Raw genomic sequence first — 17,102 nt, forward strand, 5'->3', positions numbered from 1 at the left:
GCTGCTCTCCCAACTCTAGTCCCCCCTCCCCAGCCCCATCTGCACCCTAAGCCCCAGTTGCATTGGTTGGATCTTGGCTGCAGTAGAGAATCTGTCCCATTTAAAAAAAAATAGAGTAAAAAGCATATTTCAGCGGTACACCTGGGGCAGATCCTCAGCTGGTGTAAATTGTCACAGCTCCATTGAAGTCAGCAGTGTCCGTTTATACCAGCTGCCTCACTAAGTTAAGATAAATGAGTTTTCTCTCTTTCCTGCTGGATTTGGTTCGATAGTGCAAGTACCTTTTAACGGGGCATATTTAATGGGAACCTTCTCGCATGCAGCAAAGTTTAACAGGCACTAAACCTTTTTGGCAACCTTTCATTGTAGATTGGAGAGGAGGTTTTATGGGAACTGGATACAAACACATTGTTGTATAAATATTTGCACTCTGCTCCTTAGCAGCAAAGGGATGAGTATGATCAAGAGCTCCATTTAAGGTTCCACTCACTAGTTACAAAAGCTCATCAATTCAAGCCAATTTTGCTTTCATTACAGACCTCCTGTTTTGCTTTCTGCAGGAACAAGGATTATGTAATACTTTAAAAGCAGTGGCTCAGAAACCAATGCCAGTCACAGTTCTTTCGCTACAGTTCTATAACAGTCATATCTGAACAATGGAAACTATACCCTTAGCTGTGCAAAGCACGAGCTTTTTCTTTCTTCTTATTCAAATATTTTCGCTAACCAGTTTTAGCAAGATCTTTCCTTCTATGTAAAGTGCAGTTGTTCTCCAGCCAGTGACTGTAAAGAATCATAGAAATATAGGGCACAAAGGGACCTTGAGAGGTTACCTAGTCTAGCCCCCTGCACTGAGGCAGGACCAAGTAAACCTAGACTGTCCCTGATAGGTTTTTGCCTAACCTGTTCTTGAAAACTTCCAATGAAGGGGATTCCACAACCTCCCTTGGAAGCCTGTTCCAGAGTTTAACTACCCCTAGAGTTAGATCATTTTTTTCCTAATATCTAACCTAAATCTCCATTGCTGCAGATTAAGCTGATTACTACTTGTCCTATCTTTCATGGACCTGGTGAACAACTGCTCACCATCCTCTTTAGAGCAGCCCTTAACCTATTTGAAGACTATCAGGTCCCCCCTCACTGGTCTTTTCTCCAGGCTAAATGTGCCCAGTTGTTTTAACCTTTCTGCACAGGTCAGGTTTTCCAAATCTGAATGGCACCATTGAGGATTCATGGCCTCCAACCCTGCAGTCAAATCTGCATGGGTAGATGCTGGAGCCTAAGAGCAGACCCCCGGGGCCAAAGTCCATCTGCAGGATTTAGGGCCCTTGATTTGTTATTCCCCAGTGATTCTATATACGCTTCACTTTGCTTACAAGGCTTCACTGGGGCTCTGAACAGCAGCCTGCAGTAGAGTAGGTTTGAGTCTGACTAGCCACGTCTTTGAAAGAGAGCAGCATGTGCTCCTCCCCATAACAATCCACCTCTGCTGGTCAGTGCAGGTGGGAGAATGGGCTGTGACTTGATTAGGATTTTGTGCACAAGCACTGCATTGGAATGGGACCTTTAAGGCCTTCTAGTTGGTCACTTCAAAAATGGCCATAGCATCAAAGGAGAGAGAGTGTAGTCCAGTGCATTGGCTGCTGGATTGAGCATTGTGAGACCTGAATTCTGTTCCCAGCTCTGCTGCGTGACCTGTGTCTCTTCCTCTCACATTATCTTGTTTAAATGGTAAGCTCTTTGGAGCAGGGACTGTCTCTTAATACGTGGAAGGTATGTAGTGAATGAGCAGGGGACTGCAGGAATAGAAAGCATTAAGTGGTTAAGGCAGTGGAATATCACCCTGGAAAACAGGATTCTGTCTCTCCCACAGAGCTCCTATGTGATGCTGAGCAAGTCACTTAAATCAAACTCTGTGTTCCTCATTTTCTGGATGCCCAACTTGATACCCTGGGGTCTGACTTGCAGAAGTGCTGTGCACTCTCATTGGCAACTGAAGTCAAAGGGAGCTGTGCTTTGAACATATAAAGTGCTACATAATGCTAAATACTCTGAAAAATCAGGTCTGAGTGGTTTCCGATTGGACACCCAAAATTAGTGGAAACTTTTGACTTTAATCTCTGTGCTTCAGGTCCCCATCTGTAAAATGTGGATAATGACACCCCCTCACCTCATATTTGCAAAGCACTCAGATGCTCTAGCAAAGAGCATCATAGAAAAGCCCAGGCGGAAATGAATAACTCCATCTTTAGAGGTGAGTTTGAATAGTGTGTGGAAAATAAATCCGAGGGCCACCCATTGAACCATGATGAGAAAACACAGTACTGAGTAGCTGCTAATTAAGTGAGCACCATCCATCCTGGGCACTGAATAAGGCAGGGGTTGTGTAGAAAAAATAGAATGTGGTTATGTATTAAAGACTGTATCATGATGTATATGCACAAGGAGGCTGAATTAAGGTTCCTTGGGCAACCATAATCCTGGCATTTCCTAACTTTTGAGTGCTGGACGTTTTGCAACATTAACCATGTTCTTTTACTGTCATTTCTTGTGTGTGATTATATCTATTGTATGACCTGAGCAAAATGAGGCCCTGATCTTGGTTGGGGGCTTAATGAGCTACTATAATACAAATAATAACAATATACTTGAGTGACGCCCTTGATGGTTATCTAGTCATGTGTGAGGTAAAAGCACACCCTGAGCTCGGATTTTAGCCTTACTTTCCATTTCTGGCTACATATCAGACCAGTATCTTTAATGTAGTTTACTATTAACTTTGAGTCTTAAGTACAAGAAGATTTCTGAGATCCCAAGTAAAGTTACCTAATTATTTTTAATAACTTCCTCATTACTGTCTATTTAGCTGGAGACAGAAGGTTCAAGAGGATATTTAATTGTGGAGGCGTCTGCATTGTAGCATGAAATCTCAAACAGAGGCAAGTTATGCTTATAGCATGTATAATCTGGAGCTTTAAGAGGATCAGTCACCCTTAAATAGCAGTGATGGTTCATGACAAAGAGCAGCACAAACTGTACATCAGTGCCCAGTGTTCCTGGGACTTTTTACTTTAGCTTTCTTTATTTTTCAAGAATGGGAATGAGGTTATGAGACCTGGTATACTATTGCCCTGCACTTTGGGTAGTGATTTGCACTAATGCAATGTGAATAGGAAATTTACACTAATGCAAAGTAAGTAGGAGGTAGGAGTAAACTGTCACATCACTTTGCATTAGTGTAAATTATTACAAAAAGTGTGGTTCAGTAATGAAGCAGACCCCTAGAGTCTAATACTCCTCTGTCTAACACCAGGAAATGTCTTCTTGCTGTGTGGATGGAGAGATACCTAGAGATTTCCAAAACTGTGATCAATAGGACTGCTTGGAAATTTTCCATCAGAACTGTTTTTCAGTAGAAAATTGGAGTTCTGACTCAGAAGTTTTCACAAAAAATGTCTGCTTTCCACAGACAAGTTAGTTTTTTGTTAAAAAATCAAATATCTGAAAAGTTTTTAGTTTTGGGTCAAAACCAGAAAATGTTTGGTCAAAAACTTCAGTTTGGAAATGGCACCAAAGGAGTCAGTTCCCCAGGCTCCAATTCTCCTCTATAAACCAGACTCTTCAGCTGGAATATCTCCCATGATGCACCACAGCCCTACGACTTCCATGGTGGCTCACCACGCGGAGAGCTCATGATGCATCATGGGAGATGTAGTCCAAACAGGGATCCCAGTCCATAGAGGAGGAGGGGAGCCTGAAGCACCTAAACTACAAGTCCCATTAGGCACCATGGTGGCATATCTGAACTGAAATTTTGGGGTTTTAGACAAAAAAAATTGTTTTTCAGCCAATATTTTGGACTAGCCATTCCGGTCCAAAAAGGTTGTCCATTCCGGGCAACACTACAATATATTTCCTACAATATGTTTTCTCCTGTTTCTCCATTCGTGTCTTCAATATGTAAAATGATGGGGCTTTTTTACGACTTCCCTGTGAAGAAAGTCTTTTCAGCCCCTTAACTGAAAGACAATTTCTAAGTATTCTTTCTTTAAGGGGAAAAATAGTGTGGGACAGTCACAAAGAACACTCCAGTGCAAGTCTAAACCCACTTTAAGGAAAGGGTCTCCTTTTATTCTCCTATACTCTCCTATTATTCCTTGAGACTGCTCTGACACTGAATTGAAGACCTACTAAGTAGGGGTATAAATTTAAGTGCTGTGGTTAGTCTGGCTTCTCCTTAGTCAATTGACTCTGACAGATTATGAACAGCCTTATGGGTTTAATGTATCCATTTGTTCCAGGCCACATCAATAATTCCTTTGTCTTAGTTTCAATTTCAGGAGCTTCTACAAAGAGTTGTGTTAGACAAAGCTCAGTTCTAATCAGCTGCCTGTGTCCATCTGAGATCTTATTTACCAGTAGGCTAGTTACTCGCTGGCTAGTGTAAAGGAGGATTCATAGGCCCTCAGCTGATGTAAATGGGGGAAGCTCCATGGATATCAATCAACTTAATAGATTTTAAGGCCAGAAGGGATCACCAGCTCATTTTGTTTGACCTTCTGAACATCACAGACTACTATTTCCCTTTAATGAGACCAAAAGCCTGGATTAGACTAAAGTATTACAGTCATCTAAACTGTGCATACCATGGGCTACTGAACCTCACCCAGCATCTAACCCATAACTTCTTTCTGAGCAATAGCATCTCTTTTAGAAAGATATTCAATATCATGTGAGTGAGGATCCACCATGTGACTAGGTAAATTCTTCCAATTTACAACAACTCAAGATTAGGCCCATAATATCTTCATACCTAAACCACTACGGGTATGTCTACACTGCAATGTAAACCCAGGGTGCAAACTTGGGCTCATGCCTAACCCCCTTCTCATCTACACACACATTGCACTAACCCAGGGTTCACACACAGTGTCCCCAGACTCCACGCGGGTGCAGGGTCCGAACCAGAGTCACTGATTTTCAGGGTAGACGTAGACCCACTGGACTCGTGTTATGGGGGTATGTCTACACTGCAATAAAATACCTGTGGCTAGCCAGCCTGGGTCAGCTGACTTTGGCTTGTGGGGCTCATGCTGCATAGCTATAAAATAGCAGCATAGACATTTGGGATCAGGCTAGAGCTCTGGGAACCTCCCCATTCCTGGGCTGCCAGAACCTGGGCTCCAGCTGGAGCCTGAATGTCTACACTGCAGTTTTATAGCCCCCAGCCTGAGCCCTGCAGGCCTGGGTCAACTCACACATTTTTATTGCAGTGTAGACATACTCTGCCAGTCTGCCACTAGTATCCCACGATCCTACAGGCTGACTTTCTTTGTTCTCTGGACAGTCATGTTTGCTGAACTGTCAAGTTTTCCCATCTATACCACAAACAAAAGGCTACAGCAGCCACATTTTGGGAGGGTGCTAGGAAGCCTGGGATGTGGGTGCTTTGACTCAAGCCTGCATAATGCAGTGTAGACACTGGAGCCCCACATTGGGACCCAGGATTCAACTATTCCTAACCTAGGGTTACAAATAAATGTACATGCTCTAGCCCTAACAAACCCAGGAGCTGCTGATTTGACTTCTACTTACCCTGGGCTTACATTGCAGCGTAAACATACCCTGAGACTTCCAGAAATAAATTATTCATAGTAACAGTATCCCATCACGTTGGTGCTTTGGATTATCATGAAACCGATTTAGAGTACATTCAACAAACACAGTATTGCCAATCCAAAGAATTCAGAACTCGTGAAACAGAACCCAAAATCATGAGGCTGTCTTTAAAAATCATGAGATTTTAAAATAATTCATTTGGAGTCTTTTTTTATTTGCCATCTAGCTTTTGTACCATTAGGGTTCAAATTTTTCAACATTTATCCAAAACCAAGACGGCTAGAATCTTAGTGTTGGGTTTTGTTTTGTAATGAAAACTGAGAGTTTAAGAAAAATACCAAATATCACAAGACTCACTCTAACATTGCAAGAGTTGGCAATACTGCAGAAACCAGCATTAAATGTAAGGGCGATTGAAATATTTATGCTATATACTGTAAATAAAATTATATTTTATTAGAGAGATGATGCTAAAACAAACAGAAGAAAGAGAAAGGTGTGGCCTAAACCCTGGAGGTGTGGTTAAAATCAGAGGCAGGAATTCTTGAAGTCTGATCTAGCTCCAGTACTGATTATCTCTGGGCTGTGAGAAAGTCACTGAGAAGCACATTTTCAAAGAGTGGGCTCAGTTCTGAGGCTGCAAGTTGCACTCCCCAAAATGTAGCTGCATCTTTTGCATCCACAAGTCACAGAGTGCAAGGAAACTAATTCCCAATTCACTGGGGACCAGGTAACTCCTGATCAGCTTCTCTATGCCCTTCCTCAGGCAACCAGAGGAAAGTGCTGTAGAAGTAAGAGAGAAAGTGTCAATGGCTTTGCTCAGTCCACACCCAGGTATCATACAACTGGCCTGAACCTTCCTCTAGGGAGTTTGTCTGTCAGTTTATTTTCTTTTTATGTTGAATGATTTTATCTTGTTGTAAGCACCTCTCCCTAACCTCAAGATTCAGTCCTGAGAAAGAGACTTTGCAGTGTAAAGCCTCAATCCTCCAAATAAGAACCGTGTGGGTGGAACCGTTATTCCTGGAATTTATACCAATGCAGTCCAACTGAAGTCAACAGAACCACAGTGATTTAAACCAGCTGAGGATCTGGCCCCTGGATCCAGTTGTGGGTACAAATCAGGCAGTCAGTGAGGCACAGGTATTCAGATTTCTGCTTCAGTTTATTCCCCAGGTGTGAGCTAAATCCACATAAAGGGAAGCCAGGCCTCAGTCTTTCTGAAAACTTACCCCTTACCCTCTTTTTCCCCCTAGTTTCTTCATCTATAAAAGATGACGGTTAGGTAATACTGCCCTGGCAAGGCTGTTGTGAGACTTAACTAGATGGCAAAGATAAGAAGTGCTGGTAAGTGTCATTATTAATAGTAGTAGCATCTGTCTGGGAGTCACTCAGTGTTTGTCTACTAATTAGAACAGTGAGACAGGCAATTGGTCTCCTGATATCTCTTTGCCACTGACTGTGTGACCTTTGGCAAGTCACGTAACCTCTCAAATGATTCAGTTTGCTCTTCAGTAAATTGCATGTAACAATGCTTTGCTACCTTGCTGAGGGGATGTTGCAAGGATCAATTAATTCAGATGACAAGCACTATAAAAGCATCAAGTATGATTATTATTTTGTCCCAGTGCCCAGGTTCCTGCTGAGTGCCACGAATTGTTCCTGTAGGCTGAGTGGAGAGAGCTACCTCATCAGTATTGACATCAGATGATTACATCATGACTGTTCTTTTGCCTGGCCATTCCCTTCCTCCCCACTTCCAATGTTGGTAATATTTTATTTTAAAGTTAAATGATACTTAGATTGTATGCAGGAACTTCCTGTTCGTTCTGAGTTTGTACAGTGCCCTGTACAATAGGATCCCGGTCCATGACTGAGACTCCGCAGTGCTACCACAATACAGATAATTAATACAAATCTAGTGAAAACAGTTGAGAGGGACCAATTGGAAAAAGAAATGCCATGTTCCTAAAGCCATGAAACTGCCTTTTTCACAATGAAACATATCTATGGAGCCAGTCCTGGAAGGTGATGTGCACCTTCAAATCTCTCTGACTTCATTCTATATATCAATAAGCAATTTGGGATAGGGACTCTCTTATTAAGTGTTTCTACAGAGCCTCGCACAGTGGGGCCCTGATCTCATTTGGGACCTCTAGGTGCTACTATAATACAAATAATAAGATGGCTCATCCATAGATTCACATGTTCTAAAATATTTCCCTATCAGGAGTTCTTGTTTCCAACACACATGATAAAAACAGTAACTGGTGAGTTCTCTCTACTTTGGATTTCTATTTATATATGATAGCTTCACTTCACTTCTCCGTGACTTTTGCCATTAACACAGGGCTGGAGGAGCCCTTGATTCTTAAGTTGTACTTTACTAAAATCTATTAGTCAAAAGTAAAAGAACTGAGATGTTTATTTCAAGTTTGAAAGTGTGCATCTCAGTCTATATTTGGGTTCTCCAATTCCAAATTTATTATTCAAACAACCTAATGAAAAGCATTTTAACAAATAACTAGCATAATGCTGTCAGAGTGGTCTGTGATTTTAAATGAATGACTCCTCAGCTCTAAGCAAATCCTGGGTCTGGTCCCAGTACTAAACAAGAGATAACTTGTCATGTAAACACACTTATACCATTTTGATTCCATAAACTCCAGTGGAATTCCTCTTGATTTACATCACTAGATGTGAGAGAAGAATATGGCCTGACATTTTTATTTATCTATTTTCTGTTTATTTCTCTTTATAAAGAAAGTATAACAAAAGGGCTTTAGATATCTTTGTATTTTAAAAATACAATCATATAAAAATTACAAATTCCTAAAACTGGACAGTACCGGCTTGGAATAAAACCTCTGCCATGCTTAACCATATATTGGGAAACTAAAATTTTTTTTCCTTCAGTTAGGTAACAACGTGTATTAAAATCTGTAAATATAAAGGGCCAGATTCTGTGACCTTTATTTACTGCAGGCCTGATCCACAGCCCATTGGATTCAATGGGGGTAGTCTTTCTATTCTTTTCTCGACAATAGATCATGCTTTAGATCAGACCCATTTACCTTAGTCCACTAAGTAGTCCCATTCATTGCAATGTCAAAGGAAGGTATTCCTTATTATGAATAAGGATGGCAGAATCTGGCTCATCATCGATGTGTTTTTCAAAGGGAAAAAATCTGATATTTGGGAGGAAGTGAGAGAGAAGTCTTTACATGTAGGTGTCTGCTTTACCAATCCAGACTAGTTCTGTTTTGTTACTGAAGAGGGATTTGCAGGTGTATTAATTATATAATGGATGCTGGCACAAATGTAAAAATCCCATACTTGTTTTTTGATGATATAGAAGGTAAAATATTGCTCAAATATCAGTGCCAAGGAGAATGAGATGTTCTGAGTGAATGTCACATTGCCAAGAAAAGCTACAGAATCTTGTGAAAAGCCTACACTTAATGGGCTGAAGAATTAAGGACTCGTCATATTGACAACTGAAGTTATCAGCTTTCTCATGCATTACACCAGCTACTTTTTTCTCTGCATGGTCATTCTCCCATGCTGCAGTGTCAGAACCATCAACCCTGGCTTGGAAGGACCTTTCTGCTCTGCAGAGGAGAGAACTGATTGGTATCTTGGGCCAGACTGTGATATCTTTATTCACACTGAATAGCACTTTACACCATGTGTAAGTGGAGTAAGACACCACTCAGTGTAAGGGTATTATAACCTGCCCCTTTATCTGTATAATGTTGTACATTAGGGCAGATTATTGAGTTGTCCCAATTTATCTGGGAACCATCCAGCTCCAGAGATGCTACAGACTGTAGAGATAATCAGTGCCCTGATGACCATCCAGACAACTAACAAGCTGAGCATCTGATCTGTGAAACACTGTATTTTTAAGTAGAAAGTGGCGTGGCTTTCAAATGTCATGTTATTTAAACTATAGTATATGAGTGTACAAGACGATAGAAGTCAGGAAAATTGTGGATTTTTTTAATAGGTCCTAATGACTAGTGGGAATAGAGGGTTCGGGTTCTTCTAATCTGTGTTATGGGCACAGGCCAGCAGACAAGAGCCCATGTTCGGGAGAGCATAAAACCCACCTTTGCACCCCCTTGATGTGCTGAGCATTCCATGGCCTCAGCTGAGGTTCTGACTCCACATCCTCCCACAAACTCTATTTCTTGCTCATTCAAGAATCCAACACCTCAAATCAGCTAATGGTGACTATTTTTCTGTCAGCAGTCTCCTTTTGGGGGAGGTGTTAATAGTGAATGTCTCCTTCATAGCAGGATAAGACTGAAAGCAATCAGCAAGAGAGGAGGAGAGGGCAGTAGACTCAGACTCAGGAAGAGTCTGTTGAGCTAATTATAGTATGTATTGTTATTAACCCAAGAAGTGATGGTTCTTTATCCACTAATGGAGACTTCCTTGAGGCAGAATACAACCTAAAACATCATGCAGTATGAATTGTACTTACTACATTTGGTTAAATGCATCCCAGTACAGAGGGTTTGGCCCTCTAAATCACTGTATTACCTGAGGTTTTCTGAACCCCAAACCATGGTAACTAGTCTCTGTTTTCCAGGTGGTGACAGGAAATAAATCAGTGGGGAACACAACACCTCCATCTGATAAACAATTGGAACACACAAGAGTGCTTTGACCCCAAAATCCTTGTTTTTATTAAGTACAAAGCACACATCTAAAATAGCAATAGTCTCATCTAGAGAACCCCAGATATAGTTACCCAAAGCCTGAGATGTATCGAGTAGTCAGTAGCAGGGCTCCAGTGGCCAGCCTTTCTCCTACCCACTGGGGAGTTTGGTGTCAGCCCTTTAGCTCATTGAAATCCACTCCAAAACTTCTCCAAAGTGCACACTCTAATAAATCTCTTTTACAGATAGCTCAATACAAAGCACATAACCTCTAATGGGTCAACAATTTCCCTAGCAACAGCAAAGAACTCATAATTTCTTCTTATCAGCAAAGCAGCTTCCAACAAGAAATTCACAGAAACCCAGAGCCAAGGTCAGCTATCCACACTCCCTCCCATTCTCATGAATCCTTCACTTTATCTCTTCATGTTAGCAGCACAGTTTCAGTGTTGCTGGTTTGTCTGCCTAAGCAACAGGCCAAATTATTCCCTCCTACCAGAGCAGTCATCTAGCTCCTCCTCTACTGGAAGACTGGATTCTATTGGCATGCCAATGGTCCTTTTTTTCATCCTGACTTACCCCACCCCTCCTGATAAGTCCAACTCACCAATACCTGGAGAGCAAAGGAGTTACACGAGTCAAAATTGTCTCTTCTTGCCTCATAAAAAGACCTAAGCTATTTTCTGCTATGTTAAAATGGATGATGGCTCCAAGAGTCATAGAAGGAAACTGGCCACCTTAGCTGTGTACCTGTGACCACTGAAGACTCAGACAAGTATCCATGAATGTAAATCAGTCAGTAAGGAAAACATTAGCTTTCATTGTGTAAGAGTTTGGTGACTACCAAAACACACCCCAGAAACAATTGCAGTTCCTTATTCTAAATGTTTGTTATTCTCTTGATCTGTTTGACAAATGACAAGACTGGGTACATCGTGTATGTCTGACATACATCCGATGAAGTGAGCTGTAGCTCACGAAAGCTCATGCTCAAATAAATTGGTTAGTCTCTAAGGTGCCACAAGTACTCCTTTTCTTTTTGCGAATACAGACTAACACGGCTGTTACTCTGAAACCTATATTAAAGACAATAATTCCTATGTTGTCAAAGTGACAAGAAGAGATTCAGCTTCTATCTGAGAGATTTAATTTTGTTAGTAAGACGTTTACACAGACTTCTTGTGGGACCCTACAATTTAGGCTTGGCTGTGGTGTGTGTTTTCCCTATGCCAATCATCATATGTAGGTTCTGCATGTGCTGTGAGGCAGAGCGAAAATGGCAGCTTGTCACAAAGATCCCATCTTTCTGTCACTGTTAGTATAATCTCACTATGGTGCTTGATGTCTGTGCCAAAAAGAAGAAATGATGTATCTGTGTGAACTTAGCTCATGAAAAATGATTAATGAACAGCCGGGGAGAATGAAGTTCTCTATCCACAGAGCAGTTGCTGTGCAAGCTTTGCATGTCCCCCAGCTCCTCCCATGTGTCAAACCTGAAATAGCAATGAAAGAAGAGGTCACTCCATGTGGCCCATCCACTCTTTGTTCTCTGTGATGAGCCTGCCACTAAGCATGGCAATTAGCAGCAGGTTTGCTGTGTGGACACCTGCCTATTAGGAACTAGACTGAAACTATCAAGTTCATTTCACATCCCCCATCTAACAAATTTCCATTATTGTTGAGCAGAGGTGTATTCAATCCGCCAAACTAGCGGTGAAAGCTTCTGTATCTTATTAGCAGTCCCCGGGCCATCCATCATCAGCATGCAGCCATTTTGTTTCTAGGAGGACAAAGACATTGTAGCAGCTAGGGTTTCATTCCTTAAGAAACCACTGGCAATTTTGTTTAAGCAAACCCGACACATCGAAAAATGCACTCCTAGCTAAAGCAAGGCAAGCAACATGTTTCTAGTGCCAGGAGCACTTTGTAATAAAGCAATGAAATAGCATCTTAGGTTTTTTTAATTTGTAAAGTATAAGAGTGTAATAAAAATAGTGGCGTTTGGAAGACTTGGGGGATTTGGTTTCTGCAGTTTTGTGCATGATGCCAGTTTTTTAAATTAATTTGTAGGTCCTGCAACCAAAATAAGGTCTGAGCCCTTCTGATATTTACAAAATACAATAAAATGTCTGAGTCATTAAAACATGAAATGCAATTAGATATGTGTTTTCCGTGGGAGTGGCAAGTGCTAAGTATGGTATTGTTCAGGATCAGGCTCTTAAATGTGAATGCTGAATAACTTACTTTCATTTCAAAAAGAAATATACATATTTGACTCAACATCAGCATCACAAAATCTTACGATTTTTATCACAAGTCGTGTGATATTTTTTTCCCTTTTCTTAATGCCCCAGATGCTGCAATCAGGTTATTCTCTGAGCATGTCAGCTTTTCATTAAAACACAGAAGTAAGTTTCTAATCCTCATGATTTGAAAGAAAAACTTGAAAATGTGAATCCCCAGTGCTCATGCAGCAGAAGGCAAATAAAAGGAACCCAAAATTTTATTTTTAAAAATCTCATTATTTTAAGCCATTCTTGTGATTTTTGAGAGCCTGATTCATGATTTTTTTTTTATTTATTAGTTTGTTTTGACTGTTCAGGGTGGGCAATATTGAAATATTGTATTATAATAGCTGCATTCTACAAATACTCCCTGAGGGTCTTGTGTTAAAATTTGACCGAATTAAATGTATGTTGTATCATGGAAATCTGCTACACTACATGATTTTTAATGGTAAGTGTACTATGCACTGTGAAATAGCTAGAATGTACTGAATGAAGACACATGTGCATGCATAAATCCTGCAAAGACTTATGTACATTACTTACTTTTTGTGCACTGTTAGCTTTACTTAATTCAATGGCTCTATACATGTAACATACAATTAAGCACAAGAGTAAATCTTTGCAGGATGGACGTTTCTCCCATACAGAGATTATCAATGAAAGTAATGAATTGGTATAAAATTATACAAAAACTCCAGTGCATCTGCAATACACAAATCAGGCAATCAAAGGTTGAAGTTCATGGGGATAGTTAGCACTTTATGGCAATTTTTAACTACAAATAGATAACATACATTTAAAATGTTTATATTTGGTGGTTTACCTCTCCCTAGGCCACTGTTCTCCACCCTTCACAAGTCATTGGTCTCCTTAAACTGTATGCTCTTCAAGGTCTGTGTGTGCTCAGTGTTTGGCACCCAGAGGATTGGGCTGTGGTTGTGCTGCAGTAAATAATAAGGCCAACATGGAATAAGGAGGCTGTGGGTGCTACAACACTTTGTGGGAGAAATCAGTTTTGAGAAACTTGAAGAAAGACAGGAAGTCTGGGTGCCACATGGGGAGGGCAGAAGGCTAGTTCAAATATAAGGAGGCAGCAGGGAAAGAGATGAAGTAGAGACTATAAGAGGAGATGATAAAAGAAGCAGCAGCTAAGAAGAAAAAGGAATAAAGAGGATGTGGGCAGACTAGCATGACTGACGTACCAAGAGGGATTTGAGGGTCTGACTGGATACATTTTATACCGTTCACACATGCTTTCTGCTTTGCCCTCCTTGGGCTCCACACAGCGTGTGCTCTGCTCACAGCCACAGTCTGATGATGCAGCAGTGTCCTGACAGTTTTCTCTACTTTCTTCATACTTCCCATAGCAAGTAGCATATTGAAGCAACAGAGGAAAAACAACCACAGACAGTAGTGTGTTGTGGGGGATGGCAGTGCTGCTACTCTCTCCCCCGCTCTCCTGCTGGTATTAGCTCATCTTAAGTGATCACTCTCCTTACAGTGTGTATGGTAACACCCATTGTTTCATGTTCTCTGTGTATATAAATCTGCCCACTGTATTTTCCACTGAATGCATCCGATGAAGTGAGCTGTAGCTCACGAAAGCTTATGCTCAAACAAATTGGTTAGTCTCTAAGGTGCCACAAGTCCTCCTTTTGTTTTTACTCTTAGACTGTGCAGGTATTCAAAATATGCCTTGCTACGCTCCTTCGCTTTTGCTCCTTTTTGATTAGTAGAAAGAGAAGTTGGGAGGGAAAACAGAGGTACAGAAAAGTGAAGCAACTTGCCCAGTGTCACACATGTTAACTGGGTAGATTTTCATACCTCGAACCTCGATCTCTTTTCTGATGTGCTTTGATTTGCAGTGAAATAGTTAATTCATGTCAAAATTAAATGTCAAAATTGTTAAAACCTGAGATTAATAGGGGCCATTCACATATCTTGAAATTATTTTAGGCTCTCTGTAAACACAGGAAAATGTATCTGCAGTGGCTAAACCCACTTGGCAATTTGAAGGTTTTATTTTCAACTATGGGGGGAAAACTTGACATTCCTCTCCCTTCCCCTTTTTTTAATGAAAGCTTAGGTGTTGTCCATCCACACTGGGGATTTGTGTACCTGCCCTGATGAAAACCCTCGCTGTAAATGAGAAAGGTGTGATCTGCACCACTGCAGCTCACTCCAGCCTGAAAGTAGGGTAAAGTGCATCAACACAAATCATAGCCTAGTTGTCCAGTGGTTGCCTTGATCACTTTCCATGCAATCCCAAGCCTAAACAAGGCCTTAGATTCTTTAATGGAAGATGGGAGCTTCTGAGAGGTGGTACATCATCCCACTTCAAGCTCTGGTATTTGGCACACCATAAATGGAATATTGTGTTTTCTATTACAGCATTGTCTACTATCTCCAACATACTAAGTAGTGTACAGACATATTTAGAGGCAGTTCCTGCTTGGAAAAGGCTATCGTCACAATAGACAAGACATATAGTGGGAGGGAAAACAGAGGTACAGAGAAGTGAAGCAACCTGACCTGTAGCAGAGCTGGGAACAGAAGCCAAGCTGCTCTGGGCACAGCATCCAGTGCACCATGCCCAAGGCCATGCTCTCTCTCCATTGTTTCTGTTATGGTATCTAACCTTTTTATAGACAAGTACATTGTTCTTAAGAGTCAAGAAGATTCATCATTTTAAGCTCACTGCTTCCTGGGGCAACTACATTAAAACAAAGGGACTGAAACCACCATCCTTTCTGATTCAGCCCTGTCCTCTTTTTCAGCTGCCTGTCCTAGCTCTCCTTTTTCACTCTCCCCTACAATTCTTTCATCCACCCTCACAACTATTCTCTTTAGGCTCTTAGTCCAGCACCCCTGTATCTGAAAGTCTCCTATCTTACATTTTCCCCTCCTTTTACTCTGCCCCTTCTCCAACGTGGCACTAAAACCAATTGTATAGCGGGGATGCAGAGAGCCATTGAACAAAACTAAATCCTCTACATGATGGAAAACACTTTAAGCCAGGGGGTGCCGCAGTACCCCTAGTTCCAGCACCCCTGCTTCTCTCCTCACCTAAGAAAAAATTGTGCTCAGTTCCAGCCTGGCTTTCTTTTGAACATCGTGTGTGTGTGTGTACGAAGGGAATCCACCAGGACAAGGGTTTTCATCTTCTTCTTCTTTCATTCTTAAAAAGGAAATCTCTAGCTTGCTACCAGGATGTGCTCGTTCGTGTTACAAAGCAGCGTCCCGCTGGAATAAAATGGGGTCTGATTTTCAAACATCGGCCAGGGGACTCTCGCTGGCCGCAGCTTGGGGTTTCCATTGTACCACGCAAGGCGCCCCAGGCAGGCTCAGGCTCTGCGGGGAGCCCTTTATGAATCCCCCCCGGCCCAGAGCTTGTGTCGGGCACGAAGGGCGAGCGAGGGCCGCCGCTGCACCTGGCTGCAGCCCCCGCGGAGCCCGGGCGATCCGGCCCCGCGGACAGGCGCTGGACCCAGGCCAGGGTCCCCCCGCCGGGGCAGAGTCTCCGCCTCCACCGCCGCTCCCGCCCTGGCCCAGCGCCGACAGGGGCGGGCCGGCGCCGGCGCTATGGGCGGGGATGGGGCGGAGGGAAGCCCGGGCCGAGGGGCCGGATAAAGCGGCCGCCCCGAGCGCCTGCCCCCCTTACCCGGTGCCGCCGGCTCCGTCTCTCCTGCACACGCCGCTGCCGGCGCTCCGGGCCGCGGGGCTCGCAAGCCAATGAGGGCCCGGACCCCGGCCCTCGCCGCCGCAGGAGCCGCCCGCAGCCCCCCGGCCCGACCCCCCGCCCGCCCGGCGCCCAGGACCCATGCGGCTGCTCCAGGAGAGACTGCGGAGGTGAGCCAGGGGCCCAGCGCCCATCCCCGGGGGGGAGACACCCCCCAGGCGGGACCCGGGGCTCCCCCCGCCCACCCTCCCCGAGTCTGGGCGCCCCTCCTGGGGGTCTGGCACCTGCCTCCCCCACCCCCAAATACTGGAGCCTGGGTGGGGCGAGGGGCCCATTGCTGAAGTCTTGGGGGGGGTAAATTCTGGGGCTAGGAACCCCCCCCCAGCTGCCTGCAAAGCCCCGCCAGCCTCCCCATGGGCTGCGTCTGTCACTGGGGAGCCAGTCCGGTCCCTCCTGGGGAAGGGCCCTGGGCTGTGCCGGCTGGGAGGAGAGATGAGGAGCCAGCGTGTCTCCAGAGAGGCAATGGATCGCAGGCAGGGATGAGATGTTTTTTTTCTCATCCCTTTTAAGTGGGTGAAGGGTCACGCATCCGGTGGGATGATTTGCCACAGGTTCATCTTTGGTTGGGCGCCGCCAGCTCTCCCTGCCTGTGCAAGCGCTGGCAGGGGAATTTCCAGCCTATAAATGATCTGTTCTCGTGAATGGCTGGCCATGGGGTCTGTAGAGTATAGGGCGCTTGGGGATTATGATGTCTGGCAGTTTGTTTTGGCCGCTTTATGATGGAGAGCGGTTGGTGGGAGGAGAAGGGTTGGCAAGGGACAAGCAAAGAGTGCTGTCTTTTGTGTTCTG

General features: G+C 43.3%; 1 protein-coding gene across 2 annotated transcripts in view; it reads left to right on the top strand.

Moving 5' to 3' along the window:
* Nucleotides 1-16,209: 16,209 nt before the first annotated feature.
* Nucleotides 16,210-17,102, top strand: part of MMD (monocyte to macrophage differentiation associated) — a 30,118-nt gene continuing 29,225 nt past the window's right edge. The window contains exon 1 of one of the 2 annotated variants that reach the window (XM_084647111.1): nt 16,210-16,423. In XM_084647111.1, the coding sequence (XP_084503237.1) occupies nt 16,307-16,423 (117 nt within the window). In that variant the 5' untranslated portion in view covers nt 16,210-16,306. The remainder of the gene's footprint in view (nt 16,424-17,102) is intronic. The other variant, XM_084647113.1, reaches the window with a different exon arrangement.

This window comes from Lepidochelys olivacea (assembly GCF_965140295.1).
Source record: "Lepidochelys olivacea isolate rLepOli2 genome assembly, chromosome: 14".
Lineage (NCBI taxonomy): Eukaryota > Metazoa > Chordata > Testudines > Cheloniidae > Lepidochelys > Lepidochelys olivacea.